This window comes from Geotrypetes seraphini, chromosome 10 (assembly GCF_902459505.1).
Source record: "Geotrypetes seraphini chromosome 10, aGeoSer1.1, whole genome shotgun sequence".
In the NCBI taxonomy this organism is placed as follows: domain Eukaryota; kingdom Metazoa; phylum Chordata; class Amphibia; order Gymnophiona; family Dermophiidae; genus Geotrypetes; species Geotrypetes seraphini.
In genome coordinates, this window is record NC_047093.1 from 97,707,910 (window position 1) to 97,735,079 (window position 27,170).

Genomic DNA, 27,170 nt, shown 5'->3' on the forward strand with positions numbered 1-27,170 from the left:
CTAATGTTAAACAACTTTGTTTCTTAATTTAATTAATCTTGTATTAGGCCCTATTAGTCCAATTCATACTAAAGGCCATGCTTTAGATTTTGTAGCCCATTCTCAAAACATGTTGAACTATGAAACTTTAATTGATTGCACTGGTTGGGTTCCTGTTGCTTTGTCAGATCATTTTCTTTTGGAATTTTTACTTGAAAGTTCCTGGGAGATTGAAACAATTAGGTTCTCTTAACACAAAAAAGATTAGGCAGGGCCAAATTAGAGATCGAATGTTTCTAACCAAGCTGAACAACATTTTCATCTTCAGAAGATTGGTGCAATAACCATATTACAGCATTGGAATGAAGTGATAGACAATGCTTTAAATGAGTAGACCCCTATGAAGAAAAAGAGGGTAAAAATTAAGAGGAGTCCATGGTATACAAAGCCATTACAAGCATTCAAGCATAGTTGTAGAAGATTGGAATGAGTTTGGAATAAAAGCAGAGATATAGGCCCTCGTATACTAAGCTACAATAAAAGTTTCTACGTTGGCCCAGGGTGCTAAATGCTCCGACGCTCATAGGAATTCTATTAGGGGTCCTTTCACAAAGGCGCAGTAGCGGTTTAACGCGCGGAATACCGCGTGTTAAACCGTTTGCCGTGCTAGTACCTATCGCCTCCATTGACGAGGCATTAGGATTTTAGGCTGCCGCGGGGGTTAGCGCGTGATGAAATGTCCGACGCGCTAACCCCCGTAGCGCGCCTTGATAAAAGGAGCCCTAAGTGTCGGAGCATTTAGCGCTCTGGGCCATGGTAGAAACCTCTATCGTGGCTTAATAAAGGGGGAGGGGTCAATTAGCTATTTGAATTGGAAAAAGGAAATCAAACACTATAAATAAGCGATAAATGAGTCAAAGAAAGACTATTATGAGACAAGAATGAATCAATCAGAATATTTGAATAAAATAGTTGTTGCAAACTTTTACAGAATTGACAAATACAAATGTCGTATTGTCCTTTCCATAATCCCTACAACCTAAAGCCAATGATCTAGCTCAGTTTTGTAAAACTAAGGGCCTCTTTTACAAAGCTGTGGTAGCACCAAAGCCTATTCAGTTCCTATGGGCTTCAGTGCATTTACCGCTTGTTAGCCAACCTCAGCTTGTTACAACCTCAGCTTTGTAAGAGGGGCTCTAAGGTAGCAGAAATAAAACAGGCTTTTCAGGTTACAAATCAAGCCTGTTTTTCTTGGAACGACCCTTCTAAATCATCTCTGTTGAATACTACCCAGTGTCTATTAATTCCAGAAATTCCAGGAAATGGGCATTGGCATATTTTTGCATGTTACACCTATCTTAATATCAAAAATCTTGAAAAAAAATATTACATTTTGTTTTCTGGATTCTTGTTCTTTGTATTTATTGACAAACACTCCTTCAGATTTCCTGAATTGGCTCACAAGGCTGGTCAATGCTTCCTTGTCTATCAAACATAGTGTTGACTCCTATGCCAAAATACATAAGTGCAGATTTAACAGCTACAGAAAATTATCATCCTGTTTCCAAGATTCTGTAGTTGGTGAAACTGGTTGAATTTACAGTTAATGACCAACTTTTTCACATTATCTTTCTTCTCACAATGTTTTTCACTTTATTCATCATGGCTTCAGGCCACTACTACATAGTACAGAAACATTGTTATTGACTATGATTTCAAAAATAAGGAAAAGCTTGAGTAAAGGAAGACAGCTTATCCTTTTATAATTTAACATTGCAGCTGTCTTTTAAGGCACAATTGAAATCATACTATTTTTTTTCGGCTTTCTGCTCTTGACCTTTTTCCTTACTGTACTCATGCTATGGATTACCCTTTCTTCTTGACTTCTTAGCTTATATCCTTGTTTGGGCAGAATTTCTCAGTGATTTCCCTTACCTTTTGTTCCACTTCTTCCCTTCCCCAACCTTTTTGTTTTTATTGTAACCTCTCCTTTCTTTATCCCCCTTGTACCCATTTTTGCTTGTATGTTGGTTGAACTTATTTTTTGTTGTTGTTGTTGTCGTCCTTGTTATGTCTTTTTAATTTTTGTTTTAATTTTCTTTTAATAATATATTATTATCCCAGGACAAGCAGGCAGCATATTCTTTACGCATGGGTGACGTCACCGACGGAGCCCTCGGTACGGACCTTTTTAACTAGAAGTTTCTAGTTGGCCGCACCGCGCGTGCGCGAGTGCCTTCCCGCCCGACGGAGGAGTGCGTGGTCCCCAGTTCTTCGTTTTCCGCGGAGCGAAGAAGACGTGTATTTTCAACTCCGTTGAAATCCTCTTTTTGCCTTCCCGCTCGCGTTATTTTTTCGTTTTATTCACCTTCGGGTGCTTTTTTCTTTCTGTTTAAAAAAAAAAAAAAAAAAAATATATATATATTTTCTTTTTGCTTTATTTTTCGTTCCTGCCCCGGCGGGGCCTGTTGTCACGATCCAGGCCTCGGGGTTCGATTTTGCGGAGGCCGTCTTCCCATTCATGCCCCCGCAGCCCGGTTTTAAGAAGTGCCAGCGGTGTGCACGCCCGATCTCCCTCACTGACCCACACAATTGGTGTTTACAGTGCTTGGGACCGTAGCATCGGGCGGACTCCTGCACCCGCTGTGCCACTCTTAAGAAACGCACTCTGAAGAATCGTCAAATCCAACAAAATCTACTTTTCGGCACCGGCCCGACTATGGACTCGACTTCTTCACCTGCGGCACCGTCGAAATCGGCACCGACCACTTCGACGACGCCTGAAACGACATCGGCGCCACCGGCGCCAGGTAAGCCGGCTAAGAAGCCTTCCACCCTTGAGCGCCCTCCCACCTCGGTGGCGACACCAGTCCTTTCGGCTCCACGCCGACCCAAAAAAACGCTCCGCTCCGATATCGGTGAGTGCCTCGTCATCGGCCTCCTCATCGCCGGAGCGTAGAGCGGCACCCATGGAACCAAAGAAGAAAAAAGTGGTTCCGGTGCCACCCCTGGATGACCGCATTGCGGCCATCCTCCAGGATAAGTTGCAGGAACAACTCCAACAGCAACTTAAGCAGCTCTTACCCTCTATCTTGGCACCGCTGCTTTCGGTACCAGACCGGCCCGAGCCCCGCACCGTCCAAACCGGTATCCACTCCATCGGTACCTATGGACTCCTCCATGCCCATTCTCTCGGCATCACATCTCCATACCCATGCCGAGACTATCGCCTTGACGACGACCGATCCTCCTCGGGACCGAGCAGGGCACCGGTCTTCCCGCGACCCTGACCGGCACCGTTCTTCCCGGGACCGAGACAGACACAGGTCTTCATCCCCCGGTACCGTCTCGGTACGCTCAGGCAAGTCTTTGTCTAAAACTCACCATACCGAGCCTTCCACTCCGGTCTCTCGACACGCACACACCGATGTCAGAGACCCGGACCTATGGGAAGAATCCCCTCCCGGTACCGAGGAGGATGCATCGTCGTCGGACGAAGAGCCTTCGGCCCCCGATACCACATCTAAACCTGAACAATCTTCCTTTTCTAAATTCCTCAGGGAGTTGTCGGGGGCCTTATCTTTGCCTCTGGAATCTGACTCTAAGAAGTCACAAGCTTTCCTGGAGGCATTGGATTTCGATCAACCTCCCAAAGAGTTCCTAAAGTTGCCCGTGCATGATATCCTGCGGGAAACTTTTTATAAAAATTGGGAGAACCCGCTGACTGTCCCTGGGGCCCCTCGTAAACTGGACAGCCTCTATAGGGTTATACCAATCCCTGGATTTGATAAACCCCAACTGCCCCATGAGTCTCTCCTGGTGGAGTCCACTTTAAAAAAGACTCAGGGCTCTAGTGTTTATGCCTCCACCCCTCCTGGCAGAGAGGGCAAAACAATGGACAAGTTTGGCAAGCGACTTTATCAGAATGCCATGCTTGCCAACAGAGCTAACAACTACTCATTCCATTTCTCATTCTACCTGAAACATCTGGTCATGCAACTCTCCGCCATGCAGAAGTACCTGCCAGAACACAAAGTTCCTCTATTTCAGCAGCAGATCTCCAGCCTGCTCCAACTAAGAAAATTTATGGTGCGCTCTATCTATGACTCTTTTGAGCTCACCTCCCGTGCATCTGCCATCGCTGTGGCTATGCGCCGCCTGGCCTGGCTCAGGGTCTCTGATTTGGATGTCAACCATCAAGACCGACTAGCCAATGCCCCATGTCTTGGGGATGAATTATTCGGAGAGTCCCTGGATACCACCACGCAGAAACTCTCAGCCCATGAGACCAGATGGGACACTCTCATAAAACCTAAGAAAAAGGCTCCACCTGCTCGTCCTTACAGACCACAGACCTCATATCAGCGCAGGTTTTCCGCTAGGCCGCTCAATCCACCTTCACAACAACCTAGGCGAGCCCGCCAGCACCAGCACAACCAGGCTCGTGCCCAGTCTAATCAACCTGCCAAGCCTCTTCCTCCTGCCAAACCATCTCAGCCCTTTTGACTCCTCTCTCCAGGGCTTAGCCAGTCTTCCACCCTCATTGCCTCTTCCACAGCCAATCGGAGGCAGGCTCCACATCTTCCTCAGCCGTTGGGAGGTCATCACATCGGACCAGTGGGTCCTCAACATCATCCGCCACGGCTACTCTCTCAACTTCCAGACTCTTCCACCAGACAATCCTCCCGTAGAGTCTGCTTCTCATTCAATTCAAACCCCCCTCCTCCTGAGGGAGGTCCAATCCCTCCTTCTTCTCAATGCCATCGAAGAAGTGCCTCTGGAACAAAGAGGCCGGGGATTCTACTCCCGTTACTTCCTAGTTCCAAAGAAGACAGGAGACCTCCGTCCCATTCTCGATCTCAGGGACCTCAACAAGTGTCTAGTCAGGGAGAAATTCAGAATGCTCTCCCTGGCCACGCTTTACCCTCTTCTCTCTCAACACGACTGGCTATGTTCCCTGGACCTCAAAGAGGCCTACACTCACATTCCAATCCATCCAACTTCACGTCGCTACCTGCGATTCCAGGTACACCACCGCCATTATCAGTACAAAGTGCTACCTTTTGGCCTCGCTTCCTCACCCAGGGTGTTCACCAAATGCCTCATTGTGGTGGCGGCCTTCCTCAGGTCTCACAACCTCCAGGTGTTCCCCTACTTGGACGATTGGTTAGTGAAAGCACCTACGTCTCCACTTGTACTACAAGCCACTCATCATACCATCTCTCTCCTCCATCTTCTGGGGTTCGAGATCAACTACCCCAAGTCGCATCTGCTTCCCACACAGCGCCTTCAGTTCATTGGAGCAGTTCTCGACACCACACTGATGAGGGCGTTCCTCCCCTCCGATCGTCAACGGACTCTGCTCCTCCTTTGTCGTCAGGTGCTCCTTCATCACTCCATTTCTGCCAGACAGATGATGGTCCTCCTGGGCCACATGGCCTCGACGGTACATGTGCTTCCCCTGGCACGACTCCACCTCAGGACACCTCAATGGACTCTCGCCAACCAGTGGTCACAGACCTCGAATCTTCTTTCTCATCCCATCTCTGTAACATCGTCTCTTCAGCGATCTCTACAATGGTGGTTGAACTCCTCAAATCTTTCCAGGGGTCTTCTTTTTCATCTGCCCCCTCATTCCATGATCATCACCACGGATGCCTCCCCTTATGCATGGGGAGCCCACCTGGGAGATCTACGCACCCAAGGTCTTTGGACCCCACAGGAGCGTCGACATCACATCAATTTCCTCGAACTGAGAGCTATGTTCTACGCTCTCAAGGCCTTCCAGCACCTTCTCTGCCCTCAGGTTCTTCTCCTATGCACAGACAACCAAGTCGCCATGTACTACATAAACAAACAGGGCGGCACCGGGTCTCGCCTCCTTTGTCAGGAGGCTCTCCGCATTTGGACCTGGGCCACAGCCCGCAGTCTCTTCCTCAAGGCTGTCTATATCCAGGGCGAACAGAACTCCCTGGCCGACAATCTCAGCCGCATCCTTCAACCTCACGAGTGGACTTTGGACCCTCCCACGCTCCACTCCATCTTTGCTCACTGGGGCACTCCGCAGGTGGACCTATTTGCAGCTCCTCACAACCATCAGCTGCCCCGGTTCTGCTCCAGACTCTTCTCTCCTCACCGTCTGGCCCCGGATGCATTCCTGCTCGACTAGACGGATCAGTTCCTCTATGCCTTTCCTCCACTTCCTCTGATGTTGCGGACTTTATCCAAACTCTGCAGGGACAAGGCCACCATGATCCTCATCGCTCCTCGGTGGCCTCGCCAACACTGGTTTCCTCTCCTGCTTCAGCTCAGCGTCAGGGATCCCATTCCTCTTCCTGTGTTTCCTACTCTACTTACGCAACAGCGTCAGTCTCTGCTGCATCCCAATCTGTCTTCGCTCCTCCTGACAGCTTGGTTTCTCTCGGGCTGACCTCTCCAGGAAATCTGTCTCAGCCTGTCCGTCTCATTTTGGACGCCTCCAGGAAACCGGCCACCCTCCAATGTTACCATCAGAAGTGGACCAGGTTCTCCTCTTGGTGCCTCCGTCATCATCACAACCCCACCTCTTTAGCGGTGGAAACTGTTCTGGACTACTTGCTCTCCCTGTCCAACGCAGGCCTCAAGTCTACCTCCATCAGAGTCCATCTCAGTGCCATCACGGCATTTCATGAGCCTATCCTAGGAAAACCTCTCACGGCTCACCCTCTGGTTTCCCGATTTATGAGGGGCCTCTTCAATGTCAAACCACCTCTGAAGCCTCCTCCGGTCGTCTGGGACCTGAATGTGGTTTTATCAGCCCTCATGAAACCTCCTTTTGAGCCTCTTGCCTCAACTTCGCTCAAACTTCTGACATGGAAGGTGCTTTTCCTCATTGCCATCACCTCTGCCAGGAGGGTTAGTGAGCTGCATGCACTGGTCGCCGATCCACCGTTCACTGTTTTTCACCATGACAAGGTGGTTCTGCGTACCCATCCAAAGTTCCTTCCCAAGGTAGTCTCGGCTTTTCACCTCAACCAGTCTATTGTGTTGCCTGTTTTTTTCCCGAAACCTCATTCACATCCCGGGGAACAGGCATTGCACAGTCTTGATTGCAAGCGTGCCCTGGCTTACTATCTTGATCGTACAGGGGCTCACCGCTTGTCCCCTCAGCTCTTCCTGACCTTCGACCCTAATCGTCTGGGTCGACCGGTCTCTAAACGGACGCTATCCAACTGGCTTGCAGCTTGCATCGCGTTCTGTTATGCTCGGGCCGGTCTGTCACTGGACGGTGCTGTCACTGCCCACAGGGTGAGAGCTATGGCCGCTTCTGTTGCTTTCCTCCGTTCCACACCCATTGAGGAAATCTGCAAGGCGGCCACTTGGTCCTCAGTTCACACATTCACTACTCACTACTGTCTGGATGCTTTCTCCAGACGGGATGGGCACTTCGGCCAATCTGTACTTCAGAATTTATTTTCCTAATGGCCAACCATCCCTCCTCCCTCTTTGTTAGCTTGGAGGTCACCCATGCGTAAAGAATATGCTGCCTGCTTGTCCTGGGATAAAGCACAGTTACTTACCGTAACAGGTGTTATCCAGGGACAGCAGGCAGATATTCTTACATCCCACCCACCTCCCCGGGTTGGCTTCTTAGCTGGCTTATCCTAACTGGGGACCACGCACTCCTCCGTCGGGCGGGAAGGCACTCGCGCACGCGCGGTGCGGCCAACTAGAAACTTCTAGTTAAAAAGGTCCGTACCGAGGGCTCCGTCGGTGACGTCACCCATGCGTAAAGAATATCTGCCTGCTGTCCCTGGATAACACCTGTTACGGTAAGTAACTGTGCTTTATTGTAAACCACTTAGACCAGGGGTGTCCAATGTCGGTCCTCGAGGGCCGCAGTCCAGTCGGATTTTCAGGATTTCCCCAATGAATATACATGAGGTCTATTTGCATGCACTGCTTTCATTGAATGCTAATAGATCTCATGCATATTCATTGGGGAAATCCTGAAAACCCGACTGGATTGCGGCCCTCGAGGACCGACATTGGACACCCCTGACTTAGACTAACTGTGGTTGTATTTGTGGTATATCAAATAAATTGAAACTTGAAACTATAAATTATACATTTTTTATAGTTCAATTTCATTATTGCAAATTTTAAGCATTACAAATTTATAAAACATTGAAAAATATCAATCTAGAATATCTCAATAAAGCAGAACATAGAAATTTCCTTCAGATCAAGTGAATAATCTTATTTAACATTAAGAAAAAGATATATTATAGTTTCAATTGGTTATTTTGTAAGTTTATGTCAATGGGAGACCACAGTGCTTTCTAAGTAGATAAGGAGAAAGGAGTATGTTTCTCCGCAGCATGTAGCTCAAAGCGCTTATACATGCAGATGGAGGCCCACCAAAAGGTATAGTCCAGGAATTTAGCAGATTTCCAGTTTTTTAAAAAACATGTTGAATACCTGCAGTCTGTAAAAACTTTTTTATACCACAGTACTGATTTGTTCATGGTAACTTAATTTATGGTCAATAAGACCGCCTTTCAAACCGCCCAAGCGCTATACTAATTCTGGCATATTCCATTTGGCTTGTATGGCACTGCTGTGTCCTGTCCAATAGTAATGAACGAAGTCCTAAGGGGGTAGCAGGGCCATGCTTCCGCTTATATGAACAATGTCTCTGAGTCGTAACAAGAACATCTGAAACACTTGAGGGAGATTTTGGAGGCTCTACAGGCATCGGGTCTCACCGTCAACCCAAATAAGTGTGCGGTGAGGCAGCGGGAAGTCCAGTATTTAGGATACCGGGTGAGCAATGGCAGGGTACAGCCTATTGTGGATACAGTACAGGGTATAAAAGATTACCTGTGCCCCGAAACCAAGAAACAGCTAAGGGGTTTCCTGAGATTAGTAGGCTATTATCAGAGATTCATTCCTAATTTCTCTGTGCGTGCCTATCCCCTAACCCAGGGCTGCCCAAGTCCATTCCTCGAGATCTACTGGCAGGCCAGGTTTTCAGGATATCCACAATGAATATGCATGAGAGAGAGATTTGCATACCAAGAAGGCAGTGCAGGCAAATGTCTCTCATGCATATTCATTGTGGATATCCTGAAAACCTGGCCTGCCAGTAGATCTCGAGGACTGGACTTGGGCAGCCCTGCCCTAACCGATATGCTTAAGGCTGTGCACCCAAACAAGTTGCAATGGAATGAGGAAAGGGAAGATGCCTTATGATACCTGCAAGGGAATCTATGTGCTGATCCAATTTTAGCAGGGATAGATCTACAGAAACCTTTGATTCTGCAGAATGACACCTCGGGGACTAGGTTGGGGGTGATTCTGTCCCAGAAGCATGTGGAGGCAGACGGGAGGCGGTCTTATGTATGCACTCGATGTAGGGAACTGGAGACCCTGAAGAAACAAGTTAGACTCCTGGAGGGCAGAATACTGGAACTGGAGACACTTCAAGCAGCAGAGGAGGAGGACATGGATACAGAGAACGTAAAGACAGAGGAAACCATCGAGGAAGAAGTCCGGGAGTTCGAGAAGTTCATCGAGGAGGCATACAGGGAGGCCGTGGAAAACCACCAGCAACAATGGAACCACCGAGATACACCTACAAAGAGTGAGGACCATCTGTAGGATGACCACAAGGAAGAAATGAGTGCCACTGCAGCAAGATCTGGAAACAGCAGAGGGAACCCACAAGAAGACGAGTCCGTTGTAAGCCAATGCCAGGATGTGGACATGGACCTATGGTTGGAGAGATGGACATACACCAAGGACACAGACCTGCGGCTAGAGAGGCAAGAGAAGATTGAGAGGACAGCAATCGTTGTGGGGGATTCCATCATCAGACAAGTCGACAGCCATATAATGGGAGGAAGACAGGATCGGCTGGTGACCTGTCTACCGGGAGCCAAGGTAGAAGACATAGTGAGCCGCATTGACAGGATCGTCGACAGCGTGGAAGAGGAAGGTACGGTGGTGGTGATCCATGTGGGCACTAACCACGTGAGCAACAGGAACTACAGCCTTATCAACGCAGGTGCCATAAGGCAGTAAAAGGGGCAAAAAAAGAAAAATAGCCAAGGAGGCGAAAAACTTCTTTTGATATATTAAGGGGAAATGACCCGCGAAGGAAGCGGTGGGACCGTTGGATGACCGAGGAATAAAGGGAGCGCTAAAGGAGAACAAAGCAATCGCCTCAGGTACGTTAGATAGATTGTGATCCCACCGGGACAGATAGGGAAAATGCTTGAATACCTGACTGTAAAACCGCTTAGATAACCTTGATAGGGGGTATATAAAATCCTAATAAAAGAAAAAAAAATGGTGTGGAGGAAACTCTACAACCTCAGTCTCCAGAATAGCTTAGCCAAGACAGATAGGTGTGAGGGACAAAGGATGCCGCCGAAGCAGCCATAATGCCTCTAAAGCAGCTGCAATAAAAGCCCCAGGCGAACTACATCCACCTGGCGGTGGCACCACATAACCTGTCCTGGGAAAAGAGGAGCAGGACGTCACCTTCACAACTGAAAAATCTACCCTAGGCTGACCCAGAAGCTACTGGCACCCCTACGCCAGCAGATAAAAGTAAGGCATTGTCTACCTATTCCAGCAGATAAAAGCAAGGCATTGTCTAAGCTATCTTAAGAGCTTCTTCCCAAGAGAAATACTGCTCTGAAATTAAGAAGGTCATAGCAAAGTGCCAGGGAAAGGCAGAAGAGTGGGAGTGCACTCCAAAAAGCCAGGAGGAAAAAGTGAACAGAGCTTGCTAAAAGACCAAATTCAGCTCCTGCCGAGACACAGACATAAGATCTGACAAAGCCTCTCCCAAGGAGAGGAGCCAGAACATAGTCCCTAAACTCCCATGCCCTGGAGCATAAAGGGCCAACGAGCTGGACGTCATCCAAAGGATCACCCAGAACATTGGCCTGATACTTCCCCCTAACTTGGGCAACTGAGAAAATTGTTTAAATGGGAATTACAATTCCACAAGATGTTTCTCAGCTTCATGATCTTAATATACAGCCCTTGTTGGATAGGACTAAATCTCATCTCATGACTTGACGTCATCTTTCTGTTTCTTTAATGGGCCGTATTGCCCTCTATAACATGTTAGTAGTACCTCAATGGTTATATGTTTATCAGATGTTGTCTTTGTTTCTTTCATGGAAAATAGAACTTCATTTGGACAAATTGGTCCGTGGATTCCTTTGGGTGGGAGGTCGTTCTTGCCTCCTTCTAAGTACAGTAGTTTTACCGATTGACAAGGGAGGTCTGGACATGTTGTCTCTAAGTCGCTTTGTAGAAGCCTGTCATATGCATCATATTAATGATTGGTTCCTGTCCACTTCTTATTTCTCATGGACTCTGGTAGAACTGCAGTTTTGGAAACCCTATCATTTTAGTTACCTTCTTCATACTCCTCGAGTTATGGCTGTTGTTTTAGGGAACCCATATTATTTTTTTCTTACTCCTTTACGATCCACGTGGAGACAGGTCTGTATTCAGATGGGTCTAGACTTTTGCTCTACTCCTCTATTGCTTATTTGTGGCAATGGATTTTTTCTCCCTGGTATGATGTCAGCTGGATTTCAGGTCCTCTCTCATTTACGTAATACCTATGGCAGGACTACTTTGGATATTTTTTCTTATATGCAACTTAAGCAATATGTGAACGCTTTGCCTACTTCGACATTTAATTTTAAGGTGTATGAGCTTTTGTCAGAAATGCATTGGTTAGAAGCTCAATTGAGAGTGCCATTAGGATACTTTAGACACTCTCTTTTAGACTTTTCTCCTTCTTTAGACTATGCCAGGGTGGACCAAACCTGGAACGTGGAATTGCAAATCACATTACAGGGTCCTAATATACATTGTTTTTTGAAATTATCATATAAATTATTTCCTGATATCTCATATTTTGAAATGGGATATAAATTTATTTGTTGTTTATATATAGCACCTAGGCGTGCTTATCATGCAACACTTGTCTCTGAAGGTTCTTGTGCCAAGTGTGGTCACCCTAAAGCAGTGGTCTCAAACTCAAACCCTTTGCAGGGCCACATTTTGGATTTGTAGGTACTTGGAGGGCCTCAGAAAAAAATACTTAATGTCTTATTAAAGAAATGACAATTTTGCATGAGGTAAAACTCTTTATAGTTTATACATCTTTCCTTTTAGCTAAGTCTTAATAATAATATTATAATTTATAGCTAGAGAGACATATGATCAAGAAACTGTTTTATTTTACTTTTGTGATTATGATAAACATACCGAGGGCCTCAAAATAGTACCTGGCGGGCCACATGTGGCCCCCAGGCTGTGAGTTTGAGACCACTGCCCTAAAGCCACTTTATCTCATATGTTTTGGATCTATCCATGGGTATGTCAATTTTGAATACATAGAATACATAGAGTATGATGACAGAAAAGGGCTGACGGCCCAACAAGTCTGCCCACTCAAAGAACCTTCCCCCTAAAAGAACCCTCCCCTAAGCATTTCCCCGGAGCAAACCCACATGTTTATCCCATCGTCTCTTGAAGTCGAGCACGTTGCTGGCTTCGACTACCTGGCATGGAAGACCATTCCAACGATCAACCACCCTTTCGGTGAAGAAGTACTTCCGGATATTGCCATGAAGTCCCTCTTGTTGCCGTGGGACCTGTAAGGAAAAAGATATCTTCTTCCACCTCAGCTCGGCCTGTAAGATATTTGAACGTCTCTATCATGTCTCCCCTCTCTCTGCGTTCCTCGAGAGAATATAACTGCAGCCTGCTTAGATGTTCTTCATATGGGAGATCCTTGAGTTCTGAGACCATCTTAGTGGCCATTTGCTGAACCGATTCCATTCTCTTCACATCCTTTTGATAATGTGGCCTCCAATACTGAACACAGTACTCCAGATGAGGTCTCACCATGGACCTGTACAAAGGCATTATAACTTCAGGCTTTCGGCTGACAAAATTTATTCGGATGCAACCCAGCATTTGTCTAGCCTTGGTTGAATCTTTCTCAACTTGATTGGTAGTCTTCATATCTTCACTAATGATTACACCAAGGTCCTGTTCTGCGACAGTTCTTGTTAAGGTTTCACCATTCAGGGTGTATGTTCTGCTGGGGTTACCGCTACCAAGGTGCATAACCTTACACTTTTTGGTGTTAAAACTCAATTGACAAATATTTGACCATTTTTCCAGTAAAAGCAGGTCCTGCCTCATAGTGTCAGGCACGGTTGTGCTGTCCACTATGTTGCATAGCTTAGCGTCATCGGCAAATAATGTAATTTTACCTCGAAGTCCTTGGGGCAGGTCTGTAATTTTTTTTCTAAAGTTGGAACACCAGATGGCATTATAACAGTTATAGCTTATTTTGGTTATTTGACTTACAGCATCCTATTCCCAGTGGTCTTAAAGATTTTCTGAAACGGATCATGCTTTCAGGTTTGAAGGTTATCCTTTCTCTTTGGATAGGATCAATACATCCAACTTATGGTCATTGGCGTTCCAGTATGCCACATCTCTTAATTATGGAAAGCATGTCTCTTTCTGAATGGGACACTCAGAAGGGATGAGTGTCGCTCACGCTTTGGCAGCCTTTTTTAAATACATTAACTCCTACAGCAAGAAGTCATGTTTTGATTGCTTGTTCTTGATTGCATATATATATATTTTTTATTTTTTTTTGCGTTTCTGGGAGTGAAGATGAGAAGATGAAGAGGGGGGTTAGTTGTAATTCTGTTAGTTTTATTTGACATAGTATTATATTGTTTGTATTTACATTTGAAAATTTAATAAACATGAAATAATAATTAAAAGAATGGAACAGTGCCATAAACAGACTGCGAACACAGATAGCAGATCAAGCTGTAATCGAGTACAGCCATTTGCTAAACCACCAGCCAAACGTCCAAAACAAGAAGACTAGGAGGCAGAATTTTTTTTGAAGACTTATTCAAGAGCCAAGAAACAGCTTCTGTGATTGAGGTGGATAAATGCATATCGAACTCAGACAAGGAATTCTGCTTCTCTTATCTGGGTTTCTAATAGGCAGTGGCGTAGCTAAGGAGATGGGCGCCTGGTATCACCACGCCATGTGCCCCTCTGCTCTTCCCTGCTGCTTGAGTACCCCCATCTCCTCCACTTGAGCGCCTCCCCCCCCCCACCATGTACCTCTTGAAATGTTCACTGACACGAGCAGCATATTCCACCCGCTGCTCATGCCAGCCTTGGCTCCCTTCTGACATCATGTCCTGGTACATGGGGGGGGGGGGGGGGCGGAGATGTGCTGGCACCTCCACAAAGACAGCACCCGGGACAGTCCACCCCCACCCCCATTACTACACCACTGCTACTAGGTACTTTGGGATTCTGTCAGATCTTTGTAACCTGGATTGGCCACTGTTGGAAACAGGATACTGGGCTAGATGGACCATTGTTCTGACCCAGTATGGCTATTCTCTGTTGCCAGTAGCTACATAAGAACATAGGTCTCATGTGTGGTCGAAGCTGACACATGTTGCCTGCTCCCTGCGTAGAACCTCTGTCACAAGCACATTATCAGAACTTTCTTTTCAGTTTCAGGATGAACAATCGAGGAACGTAAAAAGGAACTCTGGCTCTGTATATGGTTTACATTTACATAGTTTGAAATGACTTTATTTTTTTAGAGTCCATGTTAATGTTTTTCTTGCATATTTAACAAAGTTGTGCCTAGTATTTTGTGTTTTAGCATGTTATAGGAAGCATTTTATGTTCTGCTTGAATTTACAAGATCTTTTAAAATATGGGATGGGAATGTAAAAGAAAACTGTGGGGTGGTGCCTGGATAGTACCAATATGAGGGGGATGATAACTGGGGATGGTGAGGGAACAGTAACAATATGATGGGAATGGGGTGAAGACGATCTAGAACTGATTAGGGACAGGTGAGGATGGAGATCAGATTACGTCTCCATGCACACTCAGGGCCGGCTCAATACGATATGGCGCCCTGCACCAATTCTGTTATGGCGCCCTGCACCAATTCTGTTATGGCGCCTGCTCCCACAGACCACTTTCCCCCTCCCTTCTTTGACACTATTACCCGATCCCAACAGGATGTGGCTTCATAGGCCAGCTGCAACAAGGAGGGAGGGCTAGTATCAGTATCAAGCAACAGCATCGGGAGGGACAGGCATCAAAAGAGAAGTGGGTCCTGGGCACTATATCATATTAAGCCAGCCCTGGGTGTGGACTAACATAGCTACTACATTACTTCATCCCAAATTAAAACTAAAATACATTTTTTGATTAGCAATTTGTTGGCGGAACTTGGGCAGAGCCAGTACTTGACTAGTTAAAGCAATATTTAGACCATTAACCAGTTATATAAGTGGCTATAGAGTAAAGGTGTGACCTAGCAGTGAGAGATGCTACCTGAGCACCCTGAGATTGCGAGTTTAACCCCAGCCTGTTCATTGTCACTCTGGGCAAGTCTGCTAGGACAGATAGGCAAAATACTTAAGAGTACCAGTATCTGATTACTGTTCAATGTATTGTAAACTGCTATGGGTGAATCTTTTCAGAAAAATGTTTTTAATAAATAAGTTAGGACTGCAAAAAAAGCTAGCCTAACTTTAGCTGTTGAGCTAACCGGGAACTACTCTGAATATTAGATGGTGTCGTATTACCTTCTTAATAGTGGCATCAAAGTTTCTGGTGCCCTTCTCTCCTTCCCTTGATCCAGATCCCCTCCCTTCCACCCCTGACAATGGGAAGCCCTCACCATCCCTGTAGGCCCTTCAGAGCCTACCTTTTATATCCCTTGTGATTTAGGGGGTCCTAAGGGCAGCCGCAATGCCCATTTGCTCCTGCCTGTCTCAGCTCTGGCCTCAAACTAGCCACTTCAACCTCCTGTATTGCTAGTATCATGAGGTGGCCACTAGAGATGGGAGTAGCCATTTTTAGACTGAAGCTATGATGAACAGAAGTGAATAGGCATCCCTCTTGCCCATAGGGCCTCCTAGACCACCAGGGATACATAAGGTTGCTCAGAGGTCCTACAGGGGTGGGGGTGAGGATAAGAGTGGCTTGATTGGGATCTTTCTCTAATCATGGTTGAGAAGGAGGGAAATTGGAAGTGGTGTGGGCACCTGCTTCTGTTATGTAGGTCCCAGCTGATTTTCCACTGGGGGTTGCTTAAATGTCTCATGTGGCCCCGGCTGTAGATCTGCTGACCAGCACATGTCTGCATGGCCCTGGATATTCAATGCCAATGCTCGGATATGGCTCAACCCTAAAATCCAGGTCTAATTAAAAATGCTGACCTTTGCAGGCTGAATATTGACTGGTTTGTGATTAATATATGAACTCTTCATGGTGTGCACAGAAGGACTGAAGGACTCCATGGGTCTGAGAAACTGTAATGCCAAAATATAGGCACCACCATTTTAAGACAATTAAGGATGTCAAATACAATACAAATTATTCATCCATAAGCACTGTGAGGAAGTTTGTTCAATACCGGAGTGCTCAACCACTGGCACCCAACAGTCTGGTTCCCATGTACTGAAGCATCATTCATTTGTCTTTCAGTTTCCCATACCTGGCTCCCAGGTACAAGGAGTCATACACAGCTGGCGATGACATCTTCCACAAATTTTCAGCCTATATCAAGAATCCCTTTCCAAATCAGGATGAGAGTAAGTTTAAAGCTGGGGCTGTTCAGGTCAAGGCTCCATGCTTGAATTCTTTATTCATCACTTTTGGATGTTTCCTGGTTTTAAAGACACAGTTCACTTGCTGAAAATATCCTTGACAGGCACAGAATCTATCTGAGGGGGAAGTTATCAGTGTCAGCTACTGTTAAAATGTATAATGTCATTCTTGGCCCTAGTTAGTAGTAACTAAGTATCATTTCATAAAATGGGATTTGTGCTAAAATAGTACAAGTTAGTAGTCATTGTTAATAACTATGCCCCAGACTCTTTAAATGTGTTTGTGTTATTTTTTAAATTCTATGGTATCTTCGCTCCTCTAGTTCCTTTATCCTGAAATTTTTATAGATTCTCTTTTGCAAGAGGCGACCAACAACTTAAACTATCTCTTCCTTCCAGAAAAGGGATTAAAGGAGTTAAGATTTTTGGTCAATCTTTGATTTTTAAGTTCCCCAACTTTGTAATAATCTTCGGCTCCTTTTAAGAAGCTCCGGTTCTCTTCCATTCTTCCATAAACTCTTGAAAACCACTGTATTCACTAAGGGGCTCATAATCGAAAGAGAAAAACGTCCAAAAACTGGCCTAAGTCGGCACTTGGACGATCATAAACGAAAGACATCCAAGTGCTGATAATCAAAACGGGTTTTGAACGTGTTTACAAACAGCCTAGGCATTCAGAGTGCCGCTGAATGACCATAGCTAAATGGGGCGTGTCAGGAGGAGTGTCGAGAGTGGGATTTGGGCGGGACGTGGGCAGGCTTAGACTTAGTCGTACTGCATATATAACCAAAAGTTATACAGCACAGGATCGACGGAACTTGGATGTTGTGACTTAGACCATTTAAAACATGGTCTAAGTCACAAAAACCCACCTAAAATCACTGCAAACACATAATACAGACACCACACACACTACCCCAGTGATCATTGACCCCCCCAACCCCATAAAAATATTAATCACACCTTTAAAATTCAGTCTCCAGACCATCATCACCTGGTAGCCTGGCACAGGAAAGCCTAGTCGTCCTGCACAAAGGCGTCTTAAGCCGTTTTGGAGGTGAGTTAGGGACCCATGGAGAGGAGGCCTCATGCCCATAAGCCCCTGTAATCACTGCATTGATACTGAAACATGTGCACTCCCCTATACACCCCCAAAACGCTTTTGTACTGGCATATAAGTGACTCCTGCAGCCATAAGGGCTATTGGGGTGGTAGATAAGTGGGTCTAGGAGATTCTGGAGGTGGTTTGGGGGGGCTCACTATGACATATAAGGAAGCTGTAGTGAAATGGTGACATGGCACCTTTTTTGTGAAGTTCACTCCAGTGCCCTGTAAGGTACCCCACTATTTAGGTGCCATGTCTCGGTGTTCAGTCCATCATTTTGCAGACCCCCCTCCCACGTCCAACAGGGCTTGTTCTAGGCATTTTAGACTTGGACGAAAAGTTGGACGAAAATGTGGAATAAAGATGGATGATTTAGCAACTTGGACGATCAGATCGGCAGGACGTATACTTAGATAATTTTTGAAACAAAAAAAAATTTGGCCATATTTTTCGAAAATGTGTCCTAGACTGTTTTTTACTTTGCACGACTTGCGACTTAGACGAAAATGGACTTAGACGTTCCTTTCGATTATGCCCCTCTAAGCACTTTGGAAATTAATTTTCTTCAAAATCTTTCTTCTTATGGTTCTTATTTGTTTAAGTTAACTATTGTAAACCAAGTTGAGCTTTCTTAGAATGAAGACTTAGTATATAAAGCCAAGCATTAGATTAGATTAGATCAGGAGTGCATTATTTCATATACAGTCCTAATAATCCTCACATCAGATATGTTGCTCCCAGATCCTCAGAGGTACCACCTGGGACTCAAAAACTTTCACGGCCCAAGGATTTAAGTACGACCTCCTCACTGGATCTTACTTTTTATACCTTTAATAATAACTTTTAAATATTTTAAATATAGCTTAATATACTGTAACTTATAAGTACTTAGCTGTGTGGTCTTTCTTTCAGGGATAATAAAGCCAACATGTTTCACCCATTGTTTTTTTCAAGGCTAATCATCCCTATACAAAGCTTTCTGCCACTCTTAACAGACCACTAAGTCTGTGACTCTTTAATGTCATAGAGTAAAAATATATGAAGAACATCTATCTCTTCGTACTATGAGGCTCATTTTAAAAAATGAAAAACTTCCAAAAAAGTGGTATAAAGAGACAAATGGACATTTTTCTCACCATATCTTCCAAATCGCTATTTTCAAAACCCATTCTGTAGATGGATTTATATGCTCTATGGGTCAGATTCTGTAACCAGCGCCTATGTCGCTGGCTGCCTAAAAAGCAGCTGCCTATTGTGTGTTAACCACACAACAGCACCAGTTACAGAATTTTGCCTAAATTCAGCCAAGATAGGCAGCTGAAATGTAGACCTGGAAAACCCTGGCCTACATTTCAGCCACCTATCTATGCCGCTGTGGGATCCTAAAGTCAGGCCACAGCAGTCATAAATTGATTGCGGCAGGGGAAGTTATCTCTGATCAGCTGAGCTGGTAGTTCTCCCCGAAGCCGTGGCTTTGGGGGGTCCTGCTGGCCCAGCTGATCAGGGGATGGGGAAACGCCCCTGTCAAGATCAGCTGATCAGCAAGGGATCCCTGGCATCGGCAGGAGGGATGCCCACTTCCTCCTGCTGGAACTACTGAACCCCCCTTTGAAGTCCTGTGGCAGGAGGGATGCCCACTCCTTCCTGCCTGCAGGTCCCCTGAGCCCATGACCTGCCCCAACTGCTGATATCCCCAAACCCCCACCTCGATGCCCCCCAACCTATGAGCCGATACTCCCGACAAACCCCGACACACACTCTCCAGCCGGCAGAACTGCTTATTCACAATGGTAGACTTTCCCCTTCCCAGTTCATCCTGGGATGCAATGAAGAGGGGGCCTAAGGCCCTGACTGGCCCAGATACTTAGGGCCCCTCTCATAGGAGGGGCCTTAGGCACCTGGGTCAACCAGAGTCTTAGGCCTCCTTCTCAGTGCATTCTGAAATGCATTGGGAGTGGCCTATGACTCCAATTGGCCAGATACCTAAGGCCACTCCCATGGGAGTATCAGCATATGGAGGGTCATGGGTTTGGGGGTTTGGGGTGGGGGTTCAGCAGTTGGGACAGATCATGGGTTGGGGGGGCCTGCAGGCAGGAGGGAGTGGGCATCTCTCCTGCCTATCATGGTATAGGTCATAGTGAGCCCCCCCAAACCACCTCCAGAATCCCCTAGACCAGTGATGGCTAACCTTTTTGAGCCCAAGTGCCCAAACTGCCGCACAAAACCAAAGAATTTCCTCAAAGTGCCAGTACGTCAATTAAACCTTAATAACAAGATTTTAGTATCTAAAAACTCTTTATAAAGTTGCCTGAACTATGTAACATCATTTTTAAAGGTTAGAATCTTTGTATTGTCAGAGAATCAATTTGATTCACAATCCTTTGGTTTTCATTTCAATTTATTGGCAATTTATAATGTTTTAATGATTTCATTCAATTTAATGAATTTAGGAAGAATTTGATTCAGTTACACAATATATTTTAAATGTATTATTCACATAACATGTCAAATGTATCCTGAGTAAAAAAAAAGATAAACTTCTTAAAACTGTTAACTGTGTCAAGACTCGGTGTGTATTCCCAAAGAGTCTATACGTGTTTTTTTGTAAAATTTACAATCAAATTAGAAAATAGTTAAATCATTACATTTCTAATAATATGATGTAAAGAAAACAAAAGAGCTTTCAATTAAACCAACCGTTTTTATTGGAAATTCCAGATTGGAATACAACAGGGCCATGTAAAGTCCCTTTTTTAAATAACATCTTTAAATAATATTTAAATAACTTAGAAAGTGTCTTAACTGCAAACTGAAAACACTGCTTCATGTAAACATATGCATTGGGCATGCTCTGAAAAAAATTAATGTGATTTTTGTTGTTGCATGCATGCTGATAACTTGTCAATCCTTGGCTCATAGTGCGTTAATTTCAGAGCAACACATGCAGCACTCATGTCATCCGTTAATCTGTTTCTAGCATCAGATTTTATATGATTCAAAGCCGAAAACAGCTGCTCACAAGCATAGGATGACCCAAACAAAGTAAGAAGAGCAATCCCAAGTGCTTTCATGGACTTAAAATTGTCTGGCAAAGAATTCCACGCTTTTAGGATTTCATTTTCAGAACTGTTAGCAGTGATTTCATTTGTCACCCTTTCACACTCAATACGTTCAAGAGCCGCACGCAGGTCATTGAATTTACTTTTCCAGATAGAGCTTTCTTGAAATTCCAGTAGCTCCATTTCCAAATTTTGAATATCCAACCACTGTAAGCAGGAAAGATCAAGATCTTCAAATGTGGACTTTTCTGGGGAAGTTATAAATGAAAGGGTTGTCTCCATCTTACGGAACTGAGAAAATCTTTTACTAAAATTCTCCTTTGCTTCGGCTACAATGGTGGAATATGCTTTGTGGATTTCCTGGTGTTTTTTATGACTGTCCACAAATGTTGTAGAATTATCCAAATGTATTTTTAGGTTGGGAAAATATTTTAGCTGTCCACTCTCAAGGTCTTTTTCAAAAACATGCAATTTTCTCTCAAAAGCTTTGATGTCACTAAACATGCTTTCTGCTGTTTTTCCCATGCCTGAGACAGAGGAGGTTGCTGAGGAAAGGGAAGTCTGCTATTGTGGTGGGAGACTCGATCTTGAGAGAGGTAGATAGTCACGTAGCTGGAGGAAGGGAGGATCGGCTAGTGACTTGTCTCCCAGGGGCCAAGACACGAGACGTCACTGATAGGATCGAGAGGATCCTGGACGGAGCAGAGACAGAGGAGACTGCGGTGATAATCCACGTCGGAACAAATGACGTGAGCCGGAGGAACTTCAGCATGGCCACGATGACTGACCAGTTCAGGGTTCTGGGACGAAAACTGAAGCAGAGTAACCGGAGGATAGCATTCTCAGAGATCCTGCCAGTGCCGAGAGCAGATGCAAAAAGGCAGGCAGACCTCCAGGCTGTGAATGCATGGTTGAGGAGATGGTGCCAGGAGGAGGGCTTCCACTTTGTAAGGAACTGGACGTCCTTCTGGGGAAAGAGTAAGCTCTACCGGCGGGACGGCCTGCACCTGAGCACAGAGGGAACTAGACTACTGGCAGCCAATGTGAGGAAGGAGATCGAGAGGGCTTTAAACTGAGGAGAGGGGGAAAGCCGACAGCTGATCTGATGTTGACGCTTCGGACAACAGTATCCAGAACAGATGCTGAACGGGCTGACTGCACGGAGGAAGTAGAGAGACCAGTGGATCTCAGGATCAGACAGCGAAGGAAACAACAGGTAAAGGGAGCTTGCTGGGTGGAGACTAAGGGGCATGGAGACACAGGGGGACTGGGTGGCAATAGGGCGAAAGCTGAGGGCATTATAGGGGCTACACAAGGCGAGGGGGATCGAACAGAGGCCGGGGCCCAGGAGGGGGACAAGAAAACCCAGAGGAAAAGCGGGGAAGTGGGGTGGCGGAAATGTGGGGAAGCTGAAAGCTACGAGGGTAAAGGCTATGGGCAAAACAGAAGTACAGGGAACAGGAGAGGCGGCCCAGGTGAATGCAGAGGTGGAGGAAAAACGACGGGACCTGCGGTGCTTATACGCAAATGCAAGAAGCCTCATGGCTAAGATGAGTGAACTTGAGGTCGTGGCCAAGGGGGAAGACCTGGATATAATTGGAATTACAGAAACATGGTGGACAGAGGAGAATCAATGGGATGTGGCGCTGCCGGGGTACAAGCTGTACAGGAGAGACAGGACCCACAAGAAGGGGGGAGGCATAGCACTATACATAAAGGACTCTATCTACTCGGTCGGGATGGATATAGCAACGAAGGCAGAGGGGCTGGAATCGCTATGGGTCAAATTGCCGGGAAACAATGGTGCAGGCATAAAACTGGGACTGTACTATCGCCCACCTGGCACGCCGGAAGGACTCGGACACGACCTGGAAGCTGAACTGAGACAGGAGTGCAGGACTGGAAGTGTAACAGTGATGGGAGACTTCAACTACCCAGGGATAGACTGGAGTACGGGTCACTCCAACTGCACTAGGGAAACAGGATTTGTAGAAGCTGTGAGGGACTGCTTCATGGAGCAACTGGTCAGGGAACCGACGCGGGGGTGTGCTACCCTTGACCTCATCCTGAACGGATTAGGGGGGCCTGCAAGAGGGGTAGAAGTAGGAGGACCACTAGGCAACAGTGACCACAATGCAATCAGATTCACATTAGAAAGGGGGACACCCATAGTAAGGAGAACCGCAACAACTGCGCTCAACTTCAAGAAAGGGAACTATGTTGCTTTGAGGGAAACGGTGGGGAGGAAGCTCAGAAACATCTTTAGGATGGAGACTGTGGAAAGCGCCTGGACCCTATTCAGGGACACCCTGCAGGAAGCACAAAAAACGTACGTCCCCAGTTTCAGGAAAGGATGCAAGAACAAGCGGACAAAGGACCCGATTTGGATCTCAGCAGAAGTAAAGAAGGCAATAAATGACAAAAAAGTGTCCTTCCGGAGATGGAAAAAGGATCCAACTGAGGAAAATCACCAGGCGCACAGGAAATGCCAAAAAGAATGCCACCGAGAGGTTAGAAAAGCAAAAGGGAAATACGAAGAGGGGCTGGCCAGGGAAGCAAAAAACTTCAAGGCATTCTTCAGTTACGTAAAGGGGAAACGACCAGCGAGAGAGGAGGTGGGGCCGCTGGACGATGGGGAAAGGAAGGGAGTGATTAAGGAGGATAAAGAGGTAGCTGAGAGGTTGAACACGTTCTTCTCGTCAGTTTTCACGAGAGAAGACACATCTAATATACCAGACTCAGAGGAGCTCATGAGTGGGGAACAGGTTGAAAAATTGGAGCATATAGAGGTCAGTAAGGAGGATGTCCTCAAACAGATAGACAGATTAAAATGCGGCAAATCACCGGGTCCGGACGGGATCCACCCAAGGGTTCTGAAGGAACTAAGACAAGAAATAGCGGGTACAATCCAGCATGTTTGTAACCTATCCTTGAAAACTGGAGAGGTACCAGAGGACTGGAAATTGGCGAATGTCACACCTATATTCAAGAAGGGATCGAGGGGTGACCCCGGGAACTACAGGCCGGTGAGCCTGACTTCAATTATAGGGAAGATGGTGGAAGCTATGATAAAAGACGGCATTTGTGAGCACATTGAGAGAAATGGCCTACTGAGAACAAGCCAGCACGGATTCTGTAAGGGAAGGTCGTGCCTAACGAACCTTCTGTACTTCTTTGAGGGAATAAGCAGTCGGGTGGACAATGGGGAACCCATCGACATCATTTACCTCGATTTTCAAAAGGCTTTCGACAAGGTACCACATGAAAGGCTGCTTAGGAAACTGTGGAATCACGGGGTGGGAGGGGATGTGCACAGATGGATCGAGCACTGGCTGTCGGGTAGACTGCAGAGGGTCGGAGTAAAGGGCCAATATTCTGACTGGCAGTGTGTCACGAGCGGTGTGCCACAGGGATCGGTGCTGGGGCCGTTACTCTTCAACATATTTATCAATGACCTGGAAAAAGAGGCAAAGTGCGAGGTTATAAAATTTGCAGACGATACGAAACTGTGCGGCAGAGTTAACTCCAGGGAGGAGTGTGAGGACCTGCAAAGGGACCTAGACAAGCTGGAAGACTGGGCAAACAAATGGCAAATGCGCTTTAACGTGGAAAAATGCAAAGTCATGCATATAGGGAAAAAGAACCCGTTGTTCAACTACAAATTGGGGGGGGCATTGTTGGGAGAAAGCAATCTTGAGAGAGACTTGGGTGTGCTGGTGGATGCATCACTGAAGCCATCTGCACAGTGCGCAGCGGCCTCAAAAAAAGCCAACAGGATGCTGGGCATCATAAAGAGGGGCATAACTACCAGGACGCGGGAAGTCATCATGCCACTGTATCGAGCGATGGTGCGTCCGCATCTGGAATACTGCGTTCAATATTGGTCGCCGTACCTCAAGAAAGACATGGAGGTACTTGAGAGAGTCCAAAGGAGAGCAACGAAACTGGTAAGAGGGCTGGAACACTACTCATATGCTGAGAGGTTAGATAGGCTGGGGCTCTTCTCTCTGGAAAAAAGGAGGCTCAGGGGTGATATGATAGAGACCTTCAAGATCATGAGGGGCATAGAGAGGGTGGATAGGGACAGATTCTTCAGGCTGAAGGGGACAACAGGTACGAGGGGGCACTCGGAGAAACTGAAGGGAGATAGGTTCAGAACGAATGCAAGGAAGTTTTTTTTCACCCAGAGGGTCGTGGACACTTGGAATGCGCTACCGGAGGAAGTGATCAGGCAGAGTACGGTACAGGGATTCAAACAGAGACTGGATGGATTCCTGAGGGATAAAGGGATCATGGGATACTGAGAAAGCTAACCAGAAAATAAATGTAGAAACCCAACCAGGTCGTGCAGGTGCAAGACCGGAGGGCTAGGACTTTGATGGGAAGATAGGACTCAATTAGGAAACCGAGGTGGCATGGGGGCCCCTTCTGGTGATTTAGACAGGTCGTGACCTGTTTGGGCCGCCGCGGGAGCGGACTGCTGGGCAGGATGGACCTATGGTCTGACCCGGCGGAGGCACTGCTTATGTTCTTATGTTCTTATGTTCCTTGTAATTTTTTGTTTAGTACATTAAAGTGGTGTAGTAAAATCTATAAAGAACATGAGGATGGTAAGCCAGGCCATGTTGGTGAGTTGAGGATAGTCTTCCCCCTTTTCGTTCATAAATAGCCTAACTTCTTCCAAGCAGGCCACAAATCTCTCTAACACTCGTCCTCTGCTCAGCCACCAGACATTATTGTACATCAGTAAAGTGTTATATTGTGCCTGAACCTCATCAAGAAGGGCTTGAAATTGTCGAAAATTAAGAGCACGCACCATGATGAAGTTCACCATTTTTGTTACATCTTTGAGGACATCGTCAAGTTTTTTGCTGCTTTCTTTGGCACAGAGAGCCTCTTGATGTATTATGCAGTGAAATTGAATCAGTGGATGTTTTGCTTCCTTAGCAAAGAAATGAATGAATCCTGATGTTGTCCCCAGCATGCTAGGTGCTCCATCGCTAGTAACTGAAACCACTTTTTCTGGACTTATGTCTAGTGATGAAAAAGCCTCCATCACAGCATTGTGGATATCTATCCCTTGTGTTCTTCCAGGCAAAGACAGCAGTTTTACCAGCTCTTCTCTCATGATGTCACCAGTAGCATAACGCAAAATGAGCGCTAGTCTTGCATGGTTAGTAATATCTGTACTTTCATCCAAGCACATGGAGTAGAAGGGTGCTTTTTGTAAGTCGCAAGTAAGCTGTTGACTAACATCAGCAGCCATTCGCAGAACCCTATCTTTTGCAGTATTTCTGCTTAGCGGCATCTCAGAGATGCGCTGCACAATTTTATCCTTGTTTTGGAAATCATGGAAGAGTGAATTACTCCCAGCCAAAATTGCCTTTTTGATAAAATCTCCATCAGAGAGGGGCTTACCATGTTTTTGCCATGCACAGTGAAATTCGAAAGCTGGCAACTGTAAGATGATTAGTTTTTGAAAGATAGTTGCTAAAACTAAGAGACTGGGAGTGATATTTCTTTAATTTTCCTACAAGGAACTCTTTTCTTTGAGCTAAACCGGGGGTCGGCAACCTGCGGCTCCAGAGCCGCATGCGGCTCTTTTCCACCTTTGCTGCGGCTCCGGTAGTGTGTCACGCAGGCACTTACAAGTCCGGCGTCGCGGCGGGAAATAGCCATGCTGAGCAGTGAGCTCAGCACACACAGATGAAAGCCTTGCTTGCTGATTGGTCCGGCGGCACGGCGGGGCGGGGCCGCCGGACCAATCAGCAAGCAAGGCTTTCATCTGTGTAGTGCTGAGCTCACTGCTCAGCATGGCTATTTCCCCCGCGACGCTGGACTTGTAAGGTGCCTGAAAAAGAAATCATCCTGGCCGGGGTCGGTGTCATGCTCCGGAGATCTACAGCCTTCCTATCTCCCTCTCCCTTCTACCTGCTTCCGGCCACATCCCCTGCTCCGCGGCTCTCTTTGGCAACTCAGCAGCAGCTTCTGACGTCGGGGCCTACCCTCTGCGAGTCCCGCTTGTTTCAACTTCCTTTTTTCACAAAGGCGGGACTCGTAGAGGGAAGGCCTCGATGTCAGCAGCTTGTCTTGATCACCGCTGCTGACGAGTTGCTGAAGAGAGCCGCGGAGCAGGGGGGTGTTGCCAGGTGCAGGTAGAAGGGAGAGGGCCAGATGCAGGACTCGTGGGTGAGGGAGGAGAAGAGAGAGAGAAAGAGAGAGGGGAGGGAAACAAAAGGAAATATTTCATACTGGGCTGGGCCGGAGTGGAGGGAGGGTGGAAAGATTCTGGCTACTGGGTGCAGTAACAAAGGAAAAGGGGGG

The 27,170-nt window shown here is 46.3% G+C and overlaps 1 protein-coding gene across 1 annotated transcript in view; it reads left to right on the forward strand.

Moving 5' to 3' along the window:
- Positions 1-27,170, forward strand: part of CLIC3 (chloride intracellular channel 3) — a 73,884-nt gene that overhangs the window by 24,447 nt on the left and 22,267 nt on the right. The window contains exon 4 of the mRNA XM_033960467.1: positions 16,561-16,667. Within this exon, the coding sequence (XP_033816358.1) occupies positions 16,561-16,667 (107 nt within the window). The remainder of the gene's footprint in view (positions 1-16,560; positions 16,668-27,170) is intronic.